At 34.8% G+C, this 26,095-nt stretch overlaps 3 protein-coding genes across 7 annotated transcripts; 1 reads left to right on the forward strand and 2 right to left on the reverse strand.

Moving 5' to 3' along the window:
- Nucleotides 1-36: 36 nt before the first annotated feature.
- On the reverse strand, nt 37-14,592 carry LOC108192875 (calcium-dependent protein kinase 28). Of its 5 annotated transcripts, none has more exons than XM_017359390.2 (16): nt 13,980-14,592; nt 12,775-12,905; nt 12,540-12,581; nt 12,349-12,460; nt 12,162-12,240; nt 10,707-10,876; nt 9,475-9,601; nt 8,897-9,012; nt 8,687-8,794; nt 8,451-8,513; nt 6,904-7,077; nt 3,076-3,213; nt 2,606-2,685; nt 2,456-2,521; nt 895-1,021; nt 37-137 (listed from the first exon to the last, which is right to left on the reverse strand). In XM_017359390.2, exons 1-12 carry the CDS (start codon nt 14,262-14,264, stop codon nt 3,076-3,078), a joined length of 1,545 nt encoding a protein of 514 aa, XP_017214879.1. In that variant the 5' UTR covers nt 14,265-14,592; the 3' UTR covers nt 37-137; nt 895-1,021; nt 2,456-2,521; nt 2,606-2,685. The 5 variants fall into 5 exon arrangements, with proteins under 5 accessions (XP_017214879.1, XP_017214875.1, XP_017214880.1 ...); XM_017359386.2 differs by having other exon boundaries at nt 2,445-2,521; XM_017359391.2 differs by lacking the exon at nt 3,076-3,213 and having other exon boundaries at nt 38-137; nt 2,445-2,521; nt 13,980-14,590.
- Nucleotides 14,593-14,948: 356 nt separating this feature from the next.
- Nucleotides 14,949-19,975, reverse strand: LOC108192934 (RNA demethylase ALKBH9B). The gene is made up of 6 exons (XM_017359471.2): nt 19,644-19,975; nt 18,516-19,064; nt 16,329-16,414; nt 15,882-16,192; nt 15,662-15,733; nt 14,949-15,546 (listed from the first exon to the last, which is right to left on the reverse strand). The coding sequence occupies exons 1-6, from the start codon at nt 19,810-19,812 to the stop codon at nt 15,276-15,278; spliced, it is 1,458 nt and encodes a 485-aa protein (XP_017214960.1). The 5' UTR covers nt 19,813-19,975; the 3' UTR covers nt 14,949-15,275.
- A 1,890-nt stretch (nt 19,976-21,865) lies between these two features.
- On the forward strand, nt 21,866-25,341 carry LOC108224954 (peptide methionine sulfoxide reductase A5). The gene is made up of 4 exons (XM_017399723.2): nt 21,866-22,359; nt 24,301-24,413; nt 24,493-24,637; nt 24,803-25,341. The coding sequence occupies exons 1-4, from the start codon at nt 22,048-22,050 to the stop codon at nt 24,998-25,000; spliced, it is 768 nt and encodes a 255-aa protein (XP_017255212.1). The 5' UTR covers nt 21,866-22,047; the 3' UTR covers nt 25,001-25,341.
- The last annotated feature ends 754 nt before the right edge of the window (nt 25,342-26,095 follow it).

Here is a 26,095-nt window from a genome sequence, read left to right on the forward strand (position 1 = left end):
CCAATCTCTTATCACGGCCCATTGTCTAGTATATAAACAAAATCGTTACAAGTTGCCAAAAAAATATCAGGTACTAATCCATTTACTTGGCATCGAAATGTCCTTACTTGTATGATACCACTCGAAGCTGGTAAATCCTAACCGAAATAAGAAAAATGCTAGTCAGTTTCTTCCTTTTTACCAATATATGTAAGGAAATGAAGAACTTAAGTCGGTCAAAATGACGATGACCACGTGTGGTTGTGCTATGTTAATATATACATATGCTGGGGCAAGTGCTTAAACTGCCAAGATAGCCGTCTTTTCAACATGTTTATAAACGACGCTAAATCAGTTTCAAGATAAGCATACAAATTGCTAGAATTTAATAATTTCATCATGCTTCTTGGAAGACATGAAAGTTGAGATACACAAAGTGCATATATTGAGAATTACAGGTACACATACTTCTTTTAATTTTTTAAAATTCAATCTATAGATACCATACATTCTGGGTAGCCACCACAGAGAGCCTTAGATCCTACTTCTAAAGAAGGTTCTCTCATGGTTAAGGTTTTTTTTTATATAAAGAGCGATTGCTAGCTAAAGTCAGAATCACCAAAGAGTTTTTTGGAGACTGGTGCATTCTCATGATAACAGAGAATCGGGGTAAAAGCCTTAGTGGCTGTGAACAAGGAACATATACCAGGCTCTTTAATCTTAGCTTGTAGACACAAAAACAACAATCGCAATAAGCTAAAATTGGACCTATCTCTAATACTCCTGTCTATGCCCTCGCAAATACATGGACTCTTGCAAAAGCTTTGATGTCAATGAACACTCAAATTCTTGTGATTTCCGTACCACACACTGGATAATACATGACTGGCCCAAATAAAAAAAAACAGAACAAACCTGCATTGCAATCTGTTGACTTTAATATAAGATTCACGAATCATGGATGATGGGCTTCCGGTGGGAGCCAAATACAACAGGCGGTTATCCAATGACCCTAACCTGATTCTGTGAGGCTCCTGAAGTTCTGAAATGCAACATATAGTGGCAATAAAGATCAAGATATGTATTATCCTAATTAAAAGATATGAAAAGTCAGTTATTACTCCCTCCGTCCCTTTTTAGTTGTCACATTTGGTTTTGAGCCGGTCAAATTGACCAAAATTTGACTAAAATTTATTAATATTTTATCAATTGATAGAATAAAAAAAATAATGTCACCGGAAATAACTTTGTATCTATTTTAAGATGTAATTTTCAGTTTTTTGAATTAATGAAGGAGTGACTTATAATCTTTGGTAAATAATTAGTCAATTTGACCAACAAAAATAGAAATGTGACAACTAAAAAGGGATGGAGGGAGTACTATTTTTATTCCCATTCGCTTTCACTCTACTTTCAACACTCACTATAAATAGATAGCACAAAGTCTTTCACTACATTTCATTTACTTTCATCTACTTATGCTTCTGTTTGAACTTAGAACTGAGTGATGCTTTTATTATAGGGTTGGCTCATATAAGATAGTAATTTAACTATAAATCAAGCTTCATTTGATCTCTTGGTAGTCAAATATCATCTGTCTGGATTACCCTACTAACAAACATAGAAATCAAGGACCTGGACCATCTTGAGAGTAAAAGGGTAATGAAGAAAGGACGAGTCAAAAGCAAATGCATAATATAAATTCACAATGTAAATAAATTCAAATAGAACTATGAAGCTAACCATTTTAGTGTTGGATCAGTGAAAAGAGGACCCTTCTTCATAAATCCAAGATATGTTTGAGTGTGAAAGTTGATCAAACAATAACCCAAACCACTTATAAATAATTGAATTCACACAAATGCACAAAATAAGCAATAACGTAAAAGGTATACTCCCTCTGTCCCATTTAATTGTATACGTTTCTTTTCAACTGTTCGACACGCATTTCAATGCTCTTATAAAATATAATTCCGTAACTTATTTTTGAGATTTTCTTTTTCTGAATAAAAATATAACATCCAAACTTTAATTCAGAAAAAGAAAATTTTAAAAATAAATTACACAACTATACTTTACAGGAGCATTAAAGTCCGTGCCGCGTCCCCGTCCCCCAATGTATACTACTCAGGGGGACGGAGGGAGTACATTATAAAATTATCCATAGAGAAGTGGACGGAAAGTAGGCTTAGCCGCCAGACCAATTTAAAGAATCATTGCAAAAATAATTAAAACAGACTATCAACCAAACTACTCCATTTCGTGAATAATATATGTTTAAAAGAGAGCTCGGCACGTATTTTAATATTTTTATAAAATCTAAATCTATAGATTATTTTAAACTTTTTTCCTTCTAAATAAAAATATAATATTTCGTTAGGGTGAGTTGAGACATAAAAATGTAAATTTATAATACATATTGCATCTTAAAGGGCAATTAAAATGCATAATCTGATAAACATTACCAGGGTCCAACCTTGAGCTTAGGATTTATAAGAATGACAGGTCTTTTTCCTGCAGCATCAGCCATAGCCTGTAGATCCTGCATTATTTAAACCTGATTCTTGTGAACATTAAGGCATTAATCTTAAAAGTATGAAAGCAATTTCTTGTTCCAATGTCTGACCCCAATTATACAATTTCCAACAGCATTTTGAGGAGCCACTAATATGAACATGGTGTCTTCTTCAGCATCTTCTTTTACTCCTGCAGATTAATCTTATAAATATCAGATATGAGCACCAACACTTAACCCAAGCATGTTATGCATATAGTTGAGAGTTGAGACATAGTAGGCGGTGAAATGTCATTAATTCAAATTTTTTCCTAAATACCAAGAGTTATTATCTTGCTCACGAATGACAGAAAAATAGGCATACATAAGCATTCAGATTTAGACAAACCCGGATAGAACATTAATAACAAGAAGCAAAAAACTAATGTAATATTCAACAGAGTCTAAGATGAATAAAGGATAAGTCACAGCAAGCATATTGATCACCAACATCTGCAGGTCCCCGCAGTTGACAAACTGAAGATATAAAGTAGAGACCTGCAGCATTGCAATATTACTCATACTCTTTGATTCTCAGTTACCTATAGCACCAATGCTGATAAAGGTTCCCATGGCACCATATTCACCCCAGTCCATGAACTCCAAGATCTTACGAGTTCCTGCAAGCTGCAATGGCATTCCTGCGAGTGCACCCTCCCCCATAGACCCTTGAACACAAACTTACAGAAAGACAAAATAGTAACTTGATAGATTATACATGCACATTGCTTCACCATAAATAATAGCTTAGACAAACTATACATCTTTACTCGTTTTCCATCATCAGCAAATGATAGAGCTAGAACTCGAACAAGCTGACAAAATAGTGACCTTAGAATGGAGTATACAATCACGGCCAAAATGTAAAGCGATAAAAAAGTACCGGCGCAGCACGTGTTCAGGCACATGACGCCTTGACCGGAGAGATGGCCTGTTAATCTGCTCTGTTACAACATCAGCCGATGCCAGAGACGCTCGTAAGAGATCGCGGAGAAAAGGAAGAGATGAGAGTATTGCTGAAATTTTGTGTAATTGGAGGGTATATATGTAATTTCACAGGCATTTTTGTTGCTCTTTTTACCCCTGGTTCTCTTTTAATATATAGAAGTAGATGATCCCATTCAAAACTGAAATGTTTAAAGGACTGGTTCTATGGTAAAATTACAGATTTAACTGGAAAATTTATGCGTGCGTAAACCGTTATGAATCGTGATGCCAGCATAGCAGTTTTGATGATCATTTTGTGATTTTGTGAGGATGTGTCTGAATTTTTCACCTAATCTACTAAGCTATAATCCTATTCATAAACCTTTAAAAAAAAGACAATTCGGATTAGCATTTTATTTACAATCGCATATCACATCTTGCAAGGAACTAGAGGTTTTCAAGAATGTACACTGCATTTTGGCTACCAAAATGACCAACTATTGTACACTGCATTTTGGATGCCAAAATGACCAATTACCCTACCAATATCCGCAAAGGCTAAGAGCAACTCCAATGAATGCACCTATGATCCAGACGGATGATTAATCACTACCTATCTGAAATGGATGGCAACTCTTAAGCTTTCCACATTTTACGTTAATAATTTCTTGAAAAAGAACACCATCATTGCAATCTCGTCTGTCAGAAATTTTCAAGCACCCCAGTCTGACCTAATGTCTCCGAGAGGATCTGGGGGCCAGACTATTCACATGTATCCTACCCGTGCTTGCAGTTGTTAAAAGCCTTCGAAACTCTGACAAGCTTATTTTCCCATCTTTGTCTATATCAGCTTCCTCCAGAACTGGGCCTACGGATCCTCTTAGTCCTGTATGCTTCAGTCAAAGATGTAAGATTTGTAACTTCCAAATAATTTTGAGACCGGCAATAACACATATTTAGAGTTATTCCTGATGAATATGCATCATATTTGCTATGCCAGAACACAATGAAACTTCAAAATTTTAAGCTGGTCTGAATTCAGCCATGCTTTGATCCACACTACAGGAGTCTACTTCACAAAGGAAAAGGATTTGGTATCTTTCTCATTCTTACAAATTCGTATTTCATTGTTACCAAGTGAAGATCGAAGTTATTACAATTTCCCAGCAGGACAAGGAGAGCAGGAGGGCATAGGCAAGCAGTCACGCATGCGTTGCTCTAAGTGAGGTCCTTTTCCGAGGAGAAAAAGGAGTAAGTTGAGTGCCGGAATGCTGTTACAGATTCCAATAAGAAACCCCCAAAGGTGGGTACAACTGGAAGATTAGGTCAAAGCAAAAGTTCAAGAGCAGGTATAACTGTCCGAGGCGCACACCAACATTCACTTGGAATTTGATTGATATCCTGACTAAGAGGCGTAACAGCTTTCCAAATGAGGGTAAGAATAATGCCAATGCTGGAGAAAGGAGAGGCTCAAGAGAGCGATTATTGATTATAAAAGGACACTTATGTTGTGTTTGGTTGGGATGAATGAAAATGGAGGGAATGGAATGAGATTTGAACTATAATTTAGTTGAATGTATAATAATTTCATTCCTTCCACCATTCCATTCCTATCACCCTTAACTAGAGCTCAAACACTCCATTTTGTGAATAAATGCTCCATTCCTTATCATACATATTTTTTACCCAAATCTTATCATACAAAATTTGCACTCACTCATGTTTTTCAAAATTGTCCCTCCTACACTTTATTATTTCTTCTTATTTATACTCATTCCATTCCATTCCATTTCATTCACCCCAACTAAACACAACATTAGGTTGCATTCACTTGGACGGAATGGAATGAGGAGAGAAAGGTATGAAAAATTATATAGAAGCCTTATGGAAAAAGAAGAGAGTGAGAGAAAATAATGACCAAATAAGAGTGAGTCTAAATTTTCTATGATGAAGATTGTAGGGAAGCATGATGTTAAAGTGGAATGAGCATTCCTTCCAAAACATGTGGGTTAGATTTCTACTTCAAATAATTGGAATGGAATGATTGAAGGAATGAAAATTATAGACATTTTCTCTAATCACCCCCAATTTAGAGTACAAATTTCATTCCATTCTCCCCCATTTCATTCCATCCAAGTGAACGCAGGCTTAGACTCTTCGGGTTGCAGAATAACTCATTCTATTCATCCAGTTCTATGAGCAACAATCCTAGAGAGTTTTAGGAAGTGATAATAATAGTTCAGGACCACATTGTAGCCAAAGCTAAAGCTAAATTTAGGCAACAACATCAAACTAGTTTTATCGAATATTCGTAAATATGTTACTAATATATTACTCGAGCAGAACTTATTGCATTCAAGTTTTTCTCAATATCTAATACAATCGATTTGATCATTCGAGCCGACCTTGAAAATATCAAAATTTTGTCAAGTCAAGTTTAGAACTTGAAATTTATGGCGAGGTCGAGCTCGAACTTGAGCCCGAACTATTTAGTGCTCAAACTCAACCCTGGCAGTGGCGGTGCGCTAGGAACTGGAGCATTGCGAGGTGTAACTAGTATTAATAGAGATGTTTTCCCTTGTCAGCTAATTAGAAAAAAAAAATCGCCAATATGTTGACACGAATGAAATGCAGAGCCAAACAAACGGAACCACATACGCTATGTTTGTTGAGAAGGATTAAACCCCAGGATTAATACCTTATTTTTCTTAAATTTAAAGTACTATTATCCCATTTAATCACATTCCAATCAACCTTTTGGGTTCATTTTCGATTAAATTATAGAACTTAATGAGAGAAGGTATTACAATCCCATAAATACGGAACCAAAAAATGATTGGAATCTAGTTCTATGAGATTATTCAGAATAAATAATGTGATAGTGCGGGGAATAATCCCTTAAAATAAACATGTCCATAAAAGATTGTTAGTATGTAACTGCAGATTATATGGCCAAACTTTGGAGTAACTCATATCAGTGAGTATCTGTATGGCTGGAATGTTTGGAGAGATATTCAGATATTTACAGCGGTTTCATAGTTTAGTTTTAGTTTGAAAAGGATAAAAAAGGAGGAAATATCCTTTATTCTGGTAATAGTTAATTGCAAAAATTAGATACTCAATGCCTCCAGTGGGACTGAATCCTCAATCAGAAAAGTGTTAGTAAACTAGTACACGAGGGGTGCCAGTGGAATGGAGATGGGGAAAAAATCTAATGCTTTATCCCAAACCAAGCTTAAAATCTTTTGGAAGATTTTGAGGAGCAAGGAGATGATGCAGAGCAGGAAATATTTGAATTAGTTGTTACTCCCATTATATTATTACCTAAATATAGTTCAAACGGAAAGCTCAACTTGCTCCTAGCACAGCAAGAAATTATCTACCATTCTTTGGAGCAACATAAATGAAGTCTTATGTGCAAGAATACAAAGAAATAAACTTACCATCCTAAGTTCTTCAGCAGTTATATATCCGTCTTTATCAACGTCAAACTTTTCAAAAGCAGCATGTGATATTTGTTGCCATTTTACTGAATTATGTTCCTCCAGTTGATGAACATGCAGAGTGGCTGCAACAAACTCGTGAAAATCAATCAGGCCATCTGTGTTGCTGTCCATCTGCCTCAAGCAAATATTCATACATATTAGCCACGCCACAGAGATGAACCATTCAGAAGTAGAGTAATATTCGGGAAAAATAGATGATATCAGTGCAACTTGACCAAAAAAAAGAAAGAAAGAAGTCAGTTGGATTACTGTCAGAATCAAGTAGTTGTTTCTCTTAAATTTATGCTATAGCACAGTTTTTTTTGGTAAAACAAACTATAAAGTAAAGGGGTTTCATATCAAGTTGCCACCCATCTCGCCAGAAAGTCTCAAGTAGGATAGGTCCCCACGGCGACACATTTAAAAGACTAAACTACTGTAAAATATCCCACCATAATTTTTAATTTTTTTTTTAACGTAAACCATAAAATTCAAACTTCCTCTGTTAATAACGGCTAGAATGGTACAGATGGCAGAACAGTAGGCGCTCACTTGTAACAGATTAAACAAAAACAAATTAAACATTAAGTAACCAAAATCAAAACATAAAAATAATGAAAAAAAAAATCAGAACATAAAACAAAAACGTGTACATGCAAATACAGTGGCGACAGTTAAAGTTAGAAACACATGCAAACTATTGATCGTCGATGGTTTTCGATTTGGGGAAAACCAAGAAAACTTCGTGCTGCTGCGATTGAGGGTTCTAAAAGGAGTCATCTTGCTGCAATTGAGGATTTACTAATCTCAGAATTGAAGCTTTGTTCGTCTCTCCACTTCAATCAAACAAGGTCAGTATTAGGGTTTTATGAACAGTAAATAATATTTGCACCTTTTTAGCTTGCATTTGAATGGGTTTTGTGCATTCTCCTTTGAAATGAGTTATATATGCTATAATGATTAATGGGTTAGGATTTAGTGGTGTTAATTGGTTGTCATGGTGGGCATAACAGACGATGAGTTCGACATGGGGTTTTAGGATTTTGATCGATGCTGATGTTAAGTGCAGAAGAAATTAGATAGATACGATATATATATGGAGATTTGTTTAAGCTTTGCAGATGAACCCGGACCCAAGGTTCTGTAGACATGTATATATATACATGGACGTGGTCAAGTTAGCATTAGCCATTAAGAGTCAAGCCTGCCATGTCACTCCTCCTGTATGCATTGCTGCCACGTCAACAGTTCCTTTATAAAAAAAAAAAATTAAAAAAATTCACGGTAGGATATTTTAAAGTGATTTAGTTGTTTATATGAGTCGTCGTGGAGACCTATGTTCTACTTGAGACCTTTTAGCGAGATGGGTAGGCAACTTGATATAAAAGCCTAAAGTAAAGCAAAGCAATTAACTGAACCTTCCATTTGGAAAACATAATTGAAATTATTCTTGACAACAATCCATTAATTCAACTACCCATTTATTTTTCCAGGAATAAACATACCGCTTGCAAAATTTCCAGGACACGTGATTCTTTCACTTTCCAAGGAATATCTTTAGCAAGTGCCTGAAATGAAATAACACATCCCATGGCACATTAGAATATTTTAGTGTGCATCTTCTGACAACAGCAATCAGTAATACAACGTATAGGCATAAGAATAATCCAAAAGAGAATACACGATGCAAAATTTACTGCAAAAGGTAACTTCTAAGAAAAAACCACAAGACACCGCACACCTGTCTCATTTCTTCAAGACTAATTGTCCCGTTCTTATCCACATCAATGGCAAGAAATTGATCTCTGAGATCAGCCAGCTCCTCTTCATCAAGAGTACTAGCTAATGCCTGTGACAGATTGAACTCATCTTTAAGTAAAATTAGAAATAATTAATCAGAACTGGCAAGATGAAGTACTGAAATAAGAGTTCAAAGGGAAAAAAAACAGACCTGAAGTGCCAACTGCTTCAGGCGGCTGTACTTCACAAATTGCCGCATATTGTATAAGACAGATATGTCCAGAGGAATCTCCAAGGCATTACCCCCTTCTCGGACCCATGGGTGTGCTGGCCAAAACGGAATATTTCAAGATGCTGGAACAGATGGTAAAACACAAAAAGAAGAACTTCACTAGAGCTTACAGATACTCTTAGTGAATGAATTTACATAATGGAAACTGGATAAAATAAAAAAGACCTACATGCATATAGATAGCATTGTACAATAACATCAACAAGCTAAACTGCTTTAACCAAAAACATTGATTATCCGACGGAAGTGCTGGACCATGGTGAATATGTCATTTGTCAGTATATAAATATAGCAGGCAGTAAAGGGAGATTATGACCACAAACTGCAAAACTAATGGGCGACCTTTTCTAGCAAGAGAAGTCTGAAGATAAATTTAGTCTTCTTGGGCAACCAATTAACAGAATATGTTGTGAAAAGTTAATTATCAGATTAGCCAGCTATCATCACTTCCTAATTTCTAGCAAAGTAAGATAGCAAAAAGATGAGAGGAATCTTACATAGAGCCTGAGCGGCAGTATATCGTGCACGAGGCTCCTTTACTAGCAATTTATTTACAAAATCCTTTGCGTCATCGCTTATGGTTGGCCATGGTTTTCGGCAAAAATCAGGCTTTTTTCTTAAAACCTGCCGAGTATAAAATCAATAGCAAGACTGAGATGATGGAATTCAAAATAGCTTTTGATTGTACAAGAGAAGTTACAAAACAGTATAGATTATATTAATTATAGAATCAGGTTTGTCTCCCAAACCTGTTGAGTCGAAAACTGAATTATAGAACTAGACAAAACTACCCACAATTGCAGAAGCTCCAGAACTACCTCAAGGATGCTCTAATATCAACAACATAACTGATAATAGGGTTATTTAGACAATATTATCATTGTCACCACTTTTTCCACCTTAAACTAGGATGCATCCAAGTATTCTTGATAAGATATCACTTTTCAGGAAAATCTACACGAATAAGTCCAAATACCGAGGACAGGTCTCGGGCGCCGGGAATATAATAAAGCTACCACCTATGTTGAAACCTAACACCGGACACCCAAGTTGATGACAACCCAAGATTACCAAAATTCTCTTATTAATTAAATTAGACATAGTCCTGATTCTTTTGAAGATTTTACGAAAAAATCAGCAAGATATGTCTTTTCTATTAGGTTAATTAGCCCTCCCCATGATTCAGTTGCTACTAGTATTGTTACAGATCTTCTCTCTTCTGTTACATTCACCAATCTGCTGGTAAAAAAAGGCCATTGTATTGATACCAGTGACATGTAGAGCCAAACAAGTTACAGCTAATATATATGTCCATTTTTCAGTTTCATCAACGTGTCTGCATCAATCATCTACACAAAATACTAATATGTAACAACTAGAATGCTGGGAACGACAACAGAATAATTTAAAGAAAAACTAACAAACAAAACTATTATTAAGCTGCATAATCAGCTCGCCATTATGTCAACATTTATTTCTTCAATTTGGACCACTGAAGGTGGTCTAAAGACAGTTTAGATAAACTATATTGTTTGATACTGCTACTACTACCCTCTAAATTGATATGATACTGAAGCTAAAACTGAAGGAGATCAGCAATTCACATTGTATTATAAACATGCATTAATTAGGACAACTCATACCACCAACCAAAAAACAATATATTACAAGAATCATCCCAATGAATTTGTAACAGAATACATTATATGGAAAGCAAAGATTGACACACCTCTTTGAAAATACCATCTTCAGTTTCATCCCAGAAAGGACGTCGTCCACAAAGTAAAATGTATGTAATTACACCAATACTCCAGACATCTGACTCAGGGCCTGATTTTCGTTTCAAAACTTCAGGAGCTACATAATATGCACTACCAACAATATCTTGAAACTTGTTTCCTGTATCATATATGAGTTCAGATCTATAAGATGAACAAATATTCAAATATAATATTTGAAAGTCACTCAAAATTTAGTGATGACAATGAATAATGTAATGAAACAAGGAAATATATTAACGCAGTTGTAGTTACAGAGAGTAAATTGGGAACTAAACTGCTTCAGCTAAGTTGGGGTTGACAAAATATTAAGAGGACAAGTCAGGCAACATAAAAAGCAACGATTTAGATCTTGTTTTTTTATTTGTATCTTTTGCTGCTTCATTTCAATAGGCCACTTTGTGCCTCAAGCTAATAAGCTAAGTATGTACCACTACCAAAGAAAGATTAGTCTAGTCTTTAAGCTGTCTTAAGCAAATGACTATGGCACGCACGACCCATTAAAATCGTACCCATGCTTTTATGTTTGTAATATAGTTATAATTCCACTTATTAGTTACACAGAATTTTGGATCAACTGATAAATGTATTATGCTATAGTTTTATATTCAATTCGTGATTTGAAGTACGAAGTTCCTGGGTAACAAGTGTTGTGAAAAGACCCGTCACTTAAGTTCTGCAATTAGGCACAAGATTTGTAAGTTGTGAAGTAGTTATTACAAGTTTAGGGTGGCAATAAAGCTTGATCCAAAAGTCTTAACCAAAAGCTGAACTGACATTTATTATGAAATGATATAAATCAATAGAACCCTAATCTCTTGCACTTTAAACATGAATTATGGACCTTATTTTAACTCCCGTAGACGAAGATAATGAAGAAGAATAGAAAACTTTAACGAACCCAGTATCAAGCTAAACAAATTTTAAGCATACTTGTTGAACTTCGGTTGATTGATGTCGTGACCTATTTCTGTAACATTTGATACTACGCATCATGTTATATTATAGTTAACGCATCTCTTCTACTTTTGGCAAGAATGGGTGCATTAAAATCATGTTTCGTGAGTTGCACCTTGAAATTAGCTCCTGCAGACCACTTTTTTAGTCAAAAGTTGAAATAGTAATTGCTGTGAGTGTAGTTCACAAAACAACAGAAAGTACTTTTACTGGTCCTTTCGTCTCAAAGATATACTCCAATTCTCAGAGGAAAACAAACAGGTCAGCATGTTGAGTATGGAATCAAATTACGAGCTAGGATGCTTCAAGAATGTAATATCTTTAAATACCAAATATGTTACATGGTCAGACCAGTCATTTGCGATATGAAGACCTATAACAAAACACTTTAGGTTTTTATTAATGCATTAAATAATATAATATTTGGAAAAAAGCAAAAGCTTCCGAACCTGGTCTTATAAAATCCGAGAGACCAAAATCAGTAACCTTCAATGTCGAGTCCTCTTCCGGTGACTTGAAAAGAAAATTCTACAAAAAAATATATATATATCTTCTCTTACTAATGACTGAAAGCACCATCATGACAAAAGGAGAATTTTCTCTACAAAAAAAATCATATATCCAGTTGGGGCATACTTCTGGTTTCATGTCACGGTGCACCAAACCATGCAAGTGACACTCTGCTGCCACTTTTAGCATCTGTCTTGCAACTGCTGCAGCATCTTTTTCGGTATAGCGGCTGGATTTTCTAATAAAAGGTAAAGACCGGTTAAGTGCTGCTATCATACTTAAGTTTATTACAAAGTAGCCTTTTCAAAGGTACTTACTTGGCCAAAATTCGATCCAGCAACTCACCACCCTCGCATAACCTAATAAAGTGATACGAAGGATTATACAGTCAACTAACCGATACAAATGACACCAACTTATACAAACATAAGTTGAGAAGCAATGGGTTGTTTATAATACAAAATAGGAATTGACAAAAAAATCTAAAAAAACACAATACAGAGAAAAGACATTAAACTTTGTAAATTTATAAAAAGGCACAACATTACTTACTCCATAGCTATATAAACATATGAATCATCTTCAAAAGAATTATGAAACTGAACCACATTCTCATGACCACTTAAGGCCTTCATAATCCTGACTTCACGTTTAACACCCTCAACAGCGATAGGAAGGATCATCTGTCAAAAGTTGAACAATTATTTGCCGGATTTTATTCTGCAAGCGGTTCGGTACAAACGAAGAAATTTCGAACAACGCATTAGAATAACAAGCAAATGCATCTCTATAAAATTAATTTGCACCAACTATCTGATGTAAGTTGAGACTATGTTCCAGTCATATCATTTATTTAGTACCCATCTACTGATCAAGCTACTGCTACTATTCAATTCTTAAAATGAGGAAGAAATAAAAAAAAATCCAGATCAGATATAACATGGAGTGTACAACCCTATAATCCTATGCAAATCAATTATACTGCTCGAAGCCACTCGATAATACACAACTAGTAGTGTTACATATCCCAGAATCTACATGATGGCAAAGATTGAATAAACATATGAGTGACCGTGACGAGCAAAGGAATTGGTTATAGATATTTTCATGCATTCCATATGCATGGATATCTAACAAAATGGGTGGTGAATGAGGTAGGCTGCACCACTTCCCTACAACATAATCTCCACCCCAAAGTTCCAATCTGTTAACCTAAACACTACTATGCAAATTGTTTAGCCTCCATTTTATTGTCTGCAAATATTTCAAGTGCAGTTGAATATTACCATATCTAGCCATAGCAAATATTATAATGGAGAAAATTCAACTTTTCCCCAAAAAAGCAGGAATTGGAATGGAAATATTATAATGGAGAAAATTCAAGTTTTCCCCAAAAAAAAGCAGGAATTGGGAAGTGAATATCATACATTCTTCAATATATGGCACCAATAATACCCTGTATGTCTCACTCCCAAAAGTACCCAGAATAAGTCTTATGCAGACCGGAACATATTTGTTTACTACTAATACAGTTGTTTATCATCTAGCACATCAATTTCTTGCTAGGAAAAAAAACCATATTGTTACAAGCTAGCTCATTAATTAACCTACTAGTCTATTTCCAAATACAAGCAAGCTCATTAATTAACCTACTAGTCCAACAACACATTGGTAGACACATATAACAACAGACACAAATTAAAAAACTTCAAGTGCGTAACCAATTTGAAAATCAACAATTAACATAAAAACAGTACCTTGTTCTTATCAATTTTCTTGACAGCAACACGATCTCCATTACTATTATCAGTTGCAACATATGTATATCCATATTGACCATGACCCAGTAATTTCCCCATTGTATACCTCTTTTCAAAATCCTTATCATACCCAAAATCTGTTCTTTTACCACAAGGAATAACCTCTTTTTTCCTGAAGAAAGAATGGTTCTTCTTCTTGTTATTTTGTCTTTGTTGTTCTTGATTACGATGATTATTTTTTTTCAACTTAATTGTCTTTATGGCAGAAAAACAACAGCCCATTTTCTTTTATGTAAAATGAGGCTAGCCCTTTTGGGTTTTCAAGGGATCATGATAAAGAATGATTGTATGTATAGGCGTATATATATATGACGGAGGCATTTATGGAAAAGGGGTGGTTGTAGCAGGATGGAGGCAATTTGTGATGATGGTCAAATCAAACATCACAAACTGGTGTTAGAATTCTACTCTGATTTCTCCTTTTGTTTTAAATAGTTATGGGGATCTGAGAAGAAGATGAACACGGTTCAAATGTGCAAACGGAATGTTAAAAGTGACGAGACAAATAAAAAAGACCAAAGGAGTGAAACCGAGAGTAGTTTAATAAATTATTATATTTTATTAGAATTTTAAAATGTTTGCCTAATTGTCTCTCTCTATTCGTATCCGAAGCATTATTTATAAATTAATAAGAAAAATTAGAATAAATGATTATGACAGGCACCTACCTATCAATCAGATGGTAAGATCTCCTTCAGACGCAAGTGACTCAACTCTGTAGAAGTTTGCTCCTTACAGCCTACAGAGATCTAGTCAGTCATTTTATAAAAGGGCTGGCAGGTCTATGATTTCAGATACTTGTACATATTGCAAAAGAAAATATCAAAGAAATTATAATACTTCAAAAATGTTGGTGAAAGAAGTTGACACGTGTAATTCACGATAAAATCCGACAGAGAATATCACTTCAGAGGAACAATATACTCATTTTTCACTATAAAAGCCATATTCCAAATATCACATCCAAGTTTACAAGATCTAGCATTTCTACAATATTTTGCATCACTAATACACTCAGAAGAAAACATTCTGTTTTGTGATGGTGTGAGATAACTAACAGATTCGATCTTTAAAGAAGTTCCTGGTAAATATGACCTTCCACTCACAACAATCTTCTGATAATTATATGTAAAACCAAACCAACGAACAATTCCCCAGTCTTTAGCCTTGCTGATGGGAGTTCTGTTCTCATCAGTTCGCACACATCTGAAGTAAAATATTATAATAATCCAATCAACCCTCCATCATATCAAGTCTGAGTCGTTGCCTATTCACACGACCTCGGCGAGGTCCTGGACCAAAGAAACCTCTTTCCTTCAATCTGTCACTGTTATCCACGCTTCTTGCAGCCTTCAGGTTTCCAGCATGGTTTATTTTTGAGATATTTGAATGTTTGGATCTGTCGGCTTCATATGACAGTGGTTGGAGCCCCTGCAAATCAGGTTCAGGGGTATATCCTACAGGCCATTTGGTCTCATCCATCTTCCTGAATGTTATTGATATCCTGCGCAAGTATACAAAAGATAGCCAGGAGTCAAATAAAATACAAAACAGTAAATCATACAATGTGATGATGTAAAAAAGGACAGTCCTCAAAATGTACCGAGATTCACGTATACCTCTTGGTAGGAACAGCTGGAACACAGTGCTTCGCCACATCAGCCCCGTTCCCATTTAATACAAGAACAGATCTGGATGAAAGCTATGCAATTAGAAGCGGTTAAAAATATTTAAATTTTTAGACTAACTATAGAGGAAACATAAATAAGCATAGGGAAGAACTATGTCCAGACTCCAGTACTAAAAATGATAATATTAAAACCATGAGCATATACATACCCCACTGGTAAGGAGATTGCAGTAGACCCAGCAAAATCACCAGGACCGATAATTTTAAGATTTGATCCAAAAACTATATCGCACTCACTAAGAAACGACACGGTACAGAAGGGCCTGAGGAAATCATGATTGTCTATATGAGGAGGTATGCAGTCGTCTTTATCATAAATATTGACAATGCAGCTATCTGGTACACATGTTGTAGGAAGAACATGCCATCTGATCAACCGTCGAATGATAACTTTGAAAAGATGAGGGATTGGGTCTACAAGTTCATTCTGGAGGATTCCTGGGGGGTTACCCTTCTTATCCTGAAATCAGTCACAAATTGTAAGGTATCCTTTCAAGCAACACTAACATGTCTCATTAGTCATAACCAGGTTACTTCTCCCTTAAAATGTATCAAATATTCAGAACACTAAAAGAAAGAAGGTAGTAAAAACTTACCACAGCATAATTATAACAACAACCAAACTGAATAGTCACCCGTCCCTTGCCCCTCATCCACTTCTGTGGTGCAGTGTAAGTGCGCGCTGCAAAAATAAAGGTAAATATACGATATGATCTCAGAATTTAAAATTATGACTGACAAGATGTATAAAATGATATAATTATGCAAATAAATCATTGACTCGGTGTTATAGGATTTATAGGACTAGCAGCATTTTATTATTGGAATTAAGACATGGTTGAGCAGACTTAAAGTTATTATTTTTCTGAATGTGGCAAATATAATAATTTAGGAAGTACATAAGGATTACAATACTAAGTTTAGGGCTTTTAGCACTGCTCAAAGCTTTTAAGTTCCATGTAGAAATCATTTTAACAAAAAATATTTATAAAGGCACATGTTACATATCAAATGCAAAAAACAGGCTTTAGCATGTATTTTATAGTTTACTGCATCTCAGTCATCTATGCATTAATTGTCTTTAACCTAGTTTTTCCCTTCTTCCCTGCGCTAGTGCTATTCGTCACTTCATTAGAACATAATATTTCTGTCACACATCAGGGTCAAGGCTCACATGTGAAAGTATTTACAAGGACACGACTCAGGGGTATAAAGGACAATTCTGCTGCAGGGCAAAAGAGTCAATAGAGAAGGGCGAGAGCTAGGGTAAAGAGGAGATGGGAGGCAAGGGAAAGGCATCGAAAGATTGCTAAGCTATTATATTTTAGATCTGGGAGAGAGCGAGCCTCTCGAAAGCTCTGCAGTTTGTCTAATTTCCATTGAAATCAGTAGTGAACCTGTCTTTTGTTTCGTTTCATTCCTGTTAATTGAGACTTTGCTGTGAAGTTGTTGCTTAAATAGATAGTATTCTATTACAATTTCCTTAAAGTCCCCCATTCTAGCTGTGTAGCCCCTGAACTTGTGAAGCTTATATATATATATATATATATATATATATATATATATATATATATATATATATAGCTGCCGCTTGCAGCAGCTCATTCATATGAAGGAAGGTTAACCGCCAAATAAGTCCTATCGTGAAAAAAAAGATTACTTTCCAAGCCAACCCACATTAAAGATTACTTTCCAAGCCAACCCACATCACTGACTAACAGTGCGTGCGTGTGGGCGCGTGGGGGCGTGTGCGCGCATGTAGGTAATTAATGCATGCATTAATTATGTCAAGATCAAATACCAAATTTTAAAATTGGTTATCCACTATCTTTTCATTCCTGACTGTAGGTAATGCATGCATTAACTTCAATAACTATACGTAGTGAAATTTAATATTACCTTTGATAAAATGGCTTTTTATGTCAATTGATAACATACTCTCAGTGTTGTGCAATAATATCTGCATAACTATTAAATAATATTTAAAGTATTATAACAATTTTTATTTTTTCATAAATATTACAATATAAACTTATTTTCTTTTATATTAGTATATATTCTGCAGTAGTATCACATAAAATGTTGTCTGGAAACTAGAACAGAGAAAACTAGAAAACAGAAAACAATGCCAAACAGGTGGGTTTCTTTTTCCAAAAACAACATTTAAATGTTAAAGCTATAAAGCCAATCACCCACTAAGAGTCTAAGACACTAAGAAAAACCTTAGGTTGGACATTCCTAATGTTAGAATGGAGCTTAAGCACATAATAAAGACAAGTATGCAAATGTAAACTGAGACCTAAAAACAAAGCAAATGCACATTGCCTCAAAAGCTAGGATTCGTTCAAGCATAAAAGCATAGAAGTTATCTTACTTAAATGATATTTTACTATCGGGACAAAAAGGGGAAAAAAGATATTGTACTACCACATATGACATAACTGAATGATGTTTTTTCTATTTACTAACAATGTAATTATTAATGATAAAACATTGCAGCTTACATGACTTAGATACATTACAGGGAAATCACAACAAAAATAGAGAAAGTAACAAGGGACTATGACCTCCCCTATCACATGTTCTTGGGATGTGCACTTCTAATGCCATTAAAGTCAAGTATGAATCTTATACATATATAATTATGTCGAAAAAGCCTCAACAATATCTAACCACCTAAAGTCAGGTAGGTAACAATATGGACCACATGTAACGGATTACATACATAATAATTTTAGGAACATCAGATACATTTAGAATAATGATTGGGTAATTTGGCTTACCTTTCAGTTTTCCATTCTTCCCCATCTCCTCAAGCTCATAAACATAATCAACAATTCTCTTCTGTTCTGCTGCACTGAAAACACCAGTGTGCAACTCCAGGCCATCAAGAATGTTAACAAGTTTCTGGTTGACTCTTTCAATGCAAGCAAAATCCTTTTTCCTTTTTACATTGGTGAACCTGATATACTCTCTCTGATCCCTTGATAAACCTGGCTTTGAAACAGACTTCTCCTCCGCTGTCCCGTCTCCAGATGCAGAATTGGCAACAGACAACCTGGATGTGGATGTCACCTCGCTCTCTTCATCTCCCTCAAGCTCATCTTCTTGTGCCATATCAGCCCAAGATGTACGACGTTCTCCACTTCCAGCAGGCACAGAAGAGGCAATCATATCACTTGCTGCGCACACATTTGCCCCTAAATCCGACTCCACGGCAGGTTCAGCACACCCATTTTCACCATCTTTCCAACTCCCTAGCGAATTCGTTTCGGCAGCATCAATAACACCATCCTTCAAACTCCCAACAGATTTCTTATCACTATCATCACCTTCCAAATCACCCAACAGAACAACAAATAAGCCAATCAATTTTGCCAACAAACCAGTCAATACAAACATCATCCAGTAAAAAACATATCATCCACAAACCATCTAATTATAAACATAGACTTTCATATTATTACTCTACGAATCTCACAATTCACTAAATACATAAATTCCGTAAACATAATATATATTTTTTCTGCTAAACTACATTAGATCCTTCTTTCCGCTAAACTACAAATATAAGATATTATCCAATCATAAATACATTACCAACAAAACAACAATTATATACACAGAATCTCGTATTACTACAAACCAAACCATCTTCTCCTCAAAACTCCACACACCTCGCAATTCACTACATACAGAGACTCCCTAAGCAAAAATCCTTTTTTTTCCTTTATCCACAAAATCACAATTATAAAATCAACTACAGTATAAATCCAATTCACTGCAATTAGTCAATTACGTACACAATTCATTATCTTTTTACCACTAATACAAAACACCCTAACATATACATACAATTATACATACATGAATGCAGGAAATACAAAAAAGGAAGGAAATTCAGAGAATACCAGGGCAGAGAGATCGCACTCTATGAGTCAGCTTCCGATTACACGAGTCGCAGAGACCTTTAGTTAAAAAGGGTAACCAACCTGATAAGAACTCCGATGCGATTCGCCGGTCGTTAGCGTTGTAGTTATGCAAGAACGAGTCTTCCGACACAGACTCGGTACTAGTCATTGCTGCTGAGTCAACTCAACTCGGAAGCCCTGCAAACTGAAATTAATCGGTTGGGTTAAGAGACGGGAGTCGATGGGAGTATAATTAATGAAATATTAGGTTTTTCACGATATTGGAAAAGTACACAGCCGGAGATATATATGTGTATTTCGTGTATCGAAGAAATATAACCTTTTTAGGATGTTATTACCCATTCAGAGGCCGTATCCGATTAGATTTTGAAAAACAAAATCATTAACAAAATTGAGGTGAATTAAATTGAGATTTTTAAAATTGTCTCGAAATTTTAAAATGTTTGGTTATGATAGTATTTAATTGTAATTTCTCTCTTCTCTCGGTCGTCTCTCTTTTTTCTCATTCCGACGGGACTTCCACCGGTAATTTAATGGAAAACCCCAAATCCTTCCGTTAAAATACTTTTTTTTTATTTTTCTTGGTTGTTTCATTGATTTTCTTAATAAATCTCCTTATTTTGGCAAAGTTTTCTTAGATCTATATCACTGTAACTTTTGATTTTTTTCCTTATTCGCTTTCAGAGGGCCTTTTGGATCGTGAGTGAATCAATTACCTTACCCAGAGGCGGATCTTAGTAGGGAGGAGGGGGCAATTGACCCCCTTAATTTTTATCTTTTTTAATATTATACATATTTTTAGGTTGTGAAATAGAAATTGACTCCCTTAATTTTTTTTAGTGACCCCTCTTAATTTTTTTTACAAAATAATTGACCCCCTTAACTTTATAGTCAGATCCGCCACTAACCTTACCTCCTGGTGTAGATTCGTGGTGCAGATCTAATCGTTTTAGTTTGCAGTTGGATTTTCTCTCGTGTGTTATAATTATAGTTTGATTTCTCTCTTTGTTGAGAGTGTTTGATTTTTCTCTCTTTTTGTGAGAATTAATTTGGATTTATCGATAAAAACCTTCCGGGAATTGCATTTGTGATTGATAGCTCAAATGAATTTTTTAAAAAAGATGGTGAACACAGAGTGCGAATTTATAAATATATCATCATCAATTTCAACATCTCATTCTAGGTATGGTATGAAGATAGGCATGTTAATATAATTTATGTTTGTTCGTGACGTATAACTGTTATTTATTGAATTATCTCCTTATTTTCAAAAAAAAATTGATAGTATTGTATAAATTTATTAAAATCTTATGATATTTAAATATCGATGAATTCTTTGAACTTTATAAATGATGGAATTTAGGGCGTTTGCCAATGTCAATAATTAATGATTACACGACTCGAACAATTTTAAATTTGCCTATGAAATAAAAAAGAGAGCAACTCGCAATTAACAAGACTCCATTTTAATGTAAAAGAAAAGAATGAGGCCCGTGAATAACTACAACTCCAAACTATTGATTTATTTAGTTTTGTTGGTGTCGTGGTAAATTTTGATTTGATTTGAAATTAATATATAGTTTTTAAAATTATTTTGGATAAAAAACGAAATAGATGCAATAACTATATCTAGACTAGATAAATCCACATGTGTTTGATATAATAACATCACTAACTATATGAAACTACGACTAAAATAACTAATATAAACAGGAAATAAGTGAATAAATTATAGAAATTGTTTATTCAAAAAAAATAAAATTGTAGAGATTGTGTAAAGAAAATTTAACTCCAACTTAGTTATTCCGTTAATGTTGATTATATTTGTCGAATACCCAATATATTGCAAAAAAGATAATACCATCTATTCTATTAATATATTTTATTTTCTGATAATTACATATTGTTTTAAAATAATATATATATATATATATATATATATATATATATATATATATATATATAGTCAATAATTATAGATGTCTTCACTGAAACGGAATATTTTACTTTTTCAACAAATAAATTTTACTTAATCAATATTTTCAATCATTTTTCTCGATCATTATAACTAATCCGCTAGAGATGCTATCATGAGATCAACGAAAATTTTTGTTATTTTAATCAATAAATTTAGTCCCAATAATTTTAAAACTAAATGATAGTGTTATACATAAATTTATTTTAAGTAGTAGACAAAATATAATCCAAGTTGCACAATCATACTAATTACATGTAAAAAAATAGAATATAATTTCTCAATACTTTCTCTTCAAGATGATATAGAATTATTATTGTGTTCACCTTCATCGGTGAATACATATGTTATTTGAGAAAAAACTGAGGATTTGACCGGAATTTCATATCCACCGGCCGGAGCTTCACAATGAAGCAATCGGATAGAAAATTATGTATATACTATAATCATCATCATTATACACTACTAGTAGTTTACATGATGTGGTTATTGAGCATGAATATAGTAGTATTGGGGATCCGAATTCCGGATCGGATCCAAAAAGATCCGAAAGATGAGGTGGTAGTGAAAACAGCAGTGTTTGGTTTGGGAAGCTTCTGGAGATCTGAATCGGTGTTTGGTTGCTTGGATGGTGTTGTACGGACCGCGGTTGGTTACGCCGGTGGATCCAAAACTAATCCTGAGTATCGTAGCCTTGGTGATCACGCTGAGTGTGTTAAGGTACTATTTTATTCTCTATCTGTGCGGTTATGTTTTCACGCTAAAAACTGTTCTCGCCTGAGCGCGTCGAGCATGTGATGTGTTTGATGGAATTATGTGTACTTGTTTGTGAATTGTGTTTGCTTAGAGTATGAAGTAAGTGTTGAATCTGTAATAATATAACTTGCTAATTATAATGCTACATTTTGGATATAGGTGATTAGGCGGGCATACTTAAGACGTTATCTTGTGTTTTGTGTGTTTGTGGTTAAGTGATTGGCATGTGATGTGTTTGATGGAATTATGTGTGCTTGTTGGTGAATTGTGTTTGCTTAGAGGATGAAGTAAGTGTTGAATCTGTAATAATATAACTTGCTAATTATAATGCTACAATTTGGATATAGGTGATTAGGCGGGCATACTTAAGATGTTATCTTGTGTTTTGTGTGTTTGTGGTTAAGTGATTGGTTATAGTGTAGTTAGAGGTTGAATAAATTATATATTACAATTAGTTAGCATTGTTACCTTTCAAGTTAAGTCTTGCAAACAGTATTCCCTTTAGAAACAGAGGAGGATGAGGATGGGAGTTACCGAAGGATGTGTTTCCCTTCCCCTAAATCTACACTACATTTTACAAAGACACTAAAACTCTCGAGGGATAAAATGTTAGACAACCTCTTATTTTCACTTGGTAATGGTTGCACCGTTGCAGTATAATGAGTGTATTGAAGCTTCTTTGGAAGTAGCATATACTGATCATACCTGGATTCACATGTATTTTCTTCCCCTCTATTTTTCTGGCTGCTTTCATTATTCTAAAGACCCTTGGCATTTGAATTCATGTCAATAACATCATCATTATATATAGTGATCCGATAATTTCACTCATCTAGTAAGGGTCAACAAGGACTGACAATGTCCACTATACATGGTTTTCCTCAGTTCCAACATTTGGAGTTGGCACAACCTAAGGCTTTGCTTAGTCATTTTATCAACGACAAGCTTATACCGTATGAATGTGCGGATACTTGAAATAATTTTCAATTTAATTTTATAAGCTTTTATGTGTTCTAGTATTATTATTTTTTAATATGTTGCTGAAACATCTGGTTTGGTAAAATTTATGTTATATATATATTATTGAGTTGATGTTAACGTTTTTTGGTTGCCAAATGGTAAGTATATAAGCCCAGATCTATTTATAGATATGTAAAGTTTTTCTGAAATCCGAAGTTGCCAATATTTGAGCTCTAGACCTTTCTTAGCGCAAAATCTGGGTCTTCTATTAGTAGTAGATTGAACAGTCTTCATGCTTCTTGCGGTAGTACAGACGTCCAAAGATTCTGCTTACGCTTATTATATATAGAATTTAATAGCATATTTTTTTTTTTGAAGGGAAAAAAAATTGTGCTATTAAATTCTATATATAAAAATAGCATATTTTTGTTCAGTCACATACATACAGTTAATGTCTGCGACCTTTCAGTTTTTCTCCTAAACTACCCGAGACTAATAAAGAAAATTTTATTTTCAAAGGATGTTCTATTTATCCGAGTAATGAACATGAATCAGAATTGTGGCATTTGTTATGTGATTTTCTTAAAGATTGTTTACCTCTATCTCTGGTTTTTGAACCTTTTAGCTCTATACCAATATAATATAGTGGCAATAGTAAAAGCTTAAACAGGCATATGCCCCATACTTGGTGTACTTAGTTAGAATTAGTCTTCTGTTAGAAGTCCTGCAAAGTAACTCCCAATTGTGTCCCATAACAAATTATTGTTTGCCACACCTACCACTCGTTATTAGTGGGCTGTAAAATGACTGATAGTCATTATATACTTGTCTTATATGTTTTACACTTTCACTTAATATTTTCGCCTCTTCGTTAATTGAGAAATTTGCCTTATTGTCACCAATAAGGAAATGTTTTGTTTTAACAGTTTTACAAACTGCCTGCAGATTGAATATGATCCTAGGGTAATCAATTTCAGGCAGCTTTTGGAGGTTTTCTGGTCAAATCATGATTCTCGGCAAGTATTTGGGCAAGGTCCTGATGTTGGTAATCAATACAGGTAACCATAATCGGTCTTAAGCAATTCTGTTGTACCCAATTCACAATACCAACCCAGCGAACTGTTTTAACCTAAGCAGGTCTATCATCTTTACTAATGGAACTGAAGAGTCCAGATTGGCTACCTTAAGCAAAGAACGAGAGCAAAATAGATTAAAGAGCAGCATTGTGACCACTCAAATTCAACCACTTGGCCCTTTTTATCCTGCTGAGTCTGACCATCAGGTTTGTTATATTAGACCATGATACTCCAACACATTTTTATGGCCTTCTGATCTCTGGATATGGTTACTCCTTTTCTTGAGAAATTTTGATGGACATGTTGAGAGATCCTAATTGATTTCTCTTTTCTGTCGAACTAATAAAGATACAATTTACGATTTTGTTCAGAAGTTTGAGTTGAAAAGGAACCACTTCCTTCTCCAGCTGATTGGAAACTTGCCTGAAGAAGAGCTTCAAAGTTCCAGCTTGGCGGCGAAACTAAATAGCTATGCAGCAGAGCTTTGTCCATGGAGAACTCAAAAGAGACTAGATGCAAAGATTAACGATATTGTGAGGAAAGGCTGGCCTATTCTTCAAGACTTATAATGACACCATTCTTTTTTGAGTTGCCGAGTCATTAGGAGCTGTGGAGAGCATGAGGTCTCAGATTTTTTATTTGTAGGTTTTCCAAGCAGCTTTCTGTTTGGGTAGATATCCAATATACTTAAATCAGGCAGTGTCGTAGTTATTCTTTAAAGAATCCGGATTGTATTATTATCTTCACATCTAGTTGTTTTATTTTTAGATTAAATTTTAGGGGGCGAGGATCTAAACAAGTGCCCTACCCAAGTGTTGTATGCTATTTACAGTTCTTTCTCTTGGTAGGAAGAGAAAACAACAGCAAATTCTTAATCTTATATATATTTGTTATAAATTGTTCAATCCAACTTAATTGCCAGTCATCTGTTATATTTTCTTTGTTGATGGGATGACAATATGTGTATGGAATAGAAAATGCTAATGTCACAAGGAAACTAGGAACACGATTTTAATGATTTGACAGTGAATTCACTGTGCTCTACTTATTTTTTGCTTTACAACTACATTTATCTGATCTAGATCAGATTTGCACAAAATCAGATTAGATTGTTTCAATGAAGTGAAGATTTCCCATTCTAATAACTGAAAACTACAATTCTGCCTACTGGCTTGTTCTTATCAGCAAGAACATATAGTACCACATGTTCACAAGTGGTCGAGACAAAGATGTTCTTGACAGCAGGCAATTAGCTGCAACCAAGGGTCGTAAATTTAACAGAATAAAACCAGTTTGTAAAGAGTAGGCTACCACTTGATGCGGTTTTCAAAGAGACCACACTTTCCGTCATTGTTTCTCCTAGCACTGATCTGCAAAACTGCACCATCAATGATCATGCGCTGCAAAACTCTAGCAATATCCATCAATGATCATGCGCTGCAAAACTCTAGCAATATTCGTGGCGTCATCAATTCCAAGATGGTGATTCCCTGCTACCGAAACACTGAGTGACCACATCAGTGTGAGCATCCCTCTGGCCTTCCTGTTGTAAAAGTTCAAATAAATCAGATTAATCCATTCCCTAAAATACGAAGGAAGCTCCATCCCTGTTGTACTGCTTTGATGCGCAACTTGAGTCTTGATATCCCAGTTCCCACAAATCG

This window comes from Daucus carota, chromosome 6 (assembly GCF_001625215.2).
Source record: "Daucus carota subsp. sativus chromosome 6, DH1 v3.0, whole genome shotgun sequence".
NCBI lineage: Eukaryota > Viridiplantae > Streptophyta > Magnoliopsida > Apiales > Apiaceae > Daucus > Daucus carota.

Bases quoted from the DNA above. Each gene is read 5' to 3' on its own strand.
- LOC108192875 (XM_017359384.2), bottom strand. From the start codon at position 14,264: ATGGGCTGTTGTTTTTCTGCCATAAAGACAATTAAGTTGAAAAAAAAT. The intron at 10,877-12,161 runs GTTCGGAAGCTT...TATATGATACAG, and splicing joins CTCGGATTTTATAAGACCAG to GAAACAAGTTTCAAGATATT. The intron at 8,795-8,896 runs GTCTGTTTTTTT...AATCTGTCACAG, and splicing joins TGAAGCAGTTGGCACTTCAG to GCATTAGCTAGTACTCTTGA.
- LOC108192934 (XM_017359471.2), bottom strand. From the start codon at position 19,812: ATGACTAGTACCGAGTCTGTGTCGGAAGACTCGTTCTTGCATAACTAC. The intron at 16,415-18,515 runs GTAAGCCAAATT...TTATTTTTGCAG, and splicing joins GAAGAATGGAAAACTGAAAG to CGCGCACTTACACTGCACCA. The intron at 15,734-15,881 runs GTATGTATATGC...GCTTTCATCCAG, and splicing joins GCAATCTCCTTACCAGTGGG to ATCTGTTCTTGTATTAAATG.
- LOC108224954 (XM_017399723.2), top strand. From the start codon at position 22,048: ATGAAGCAATCGGATAGAAAATTATGTATATACTATAATCATCATCAT. The intron at 22,360-24,300 runs GTACTATTTTAT...AACTGCCTGCAG, and splicing joins ATCACGCTGAGTGTGTTAAG to ATTGAATATGATCCTAGGGT. The intron at 24,638-24,802 runs GTTTGTTATATT...GATTTTGTTCAG, and splicing joins CTGCTGAGTCTGACCATCAG to AAGTTTGAGTTGAAAAGGAA.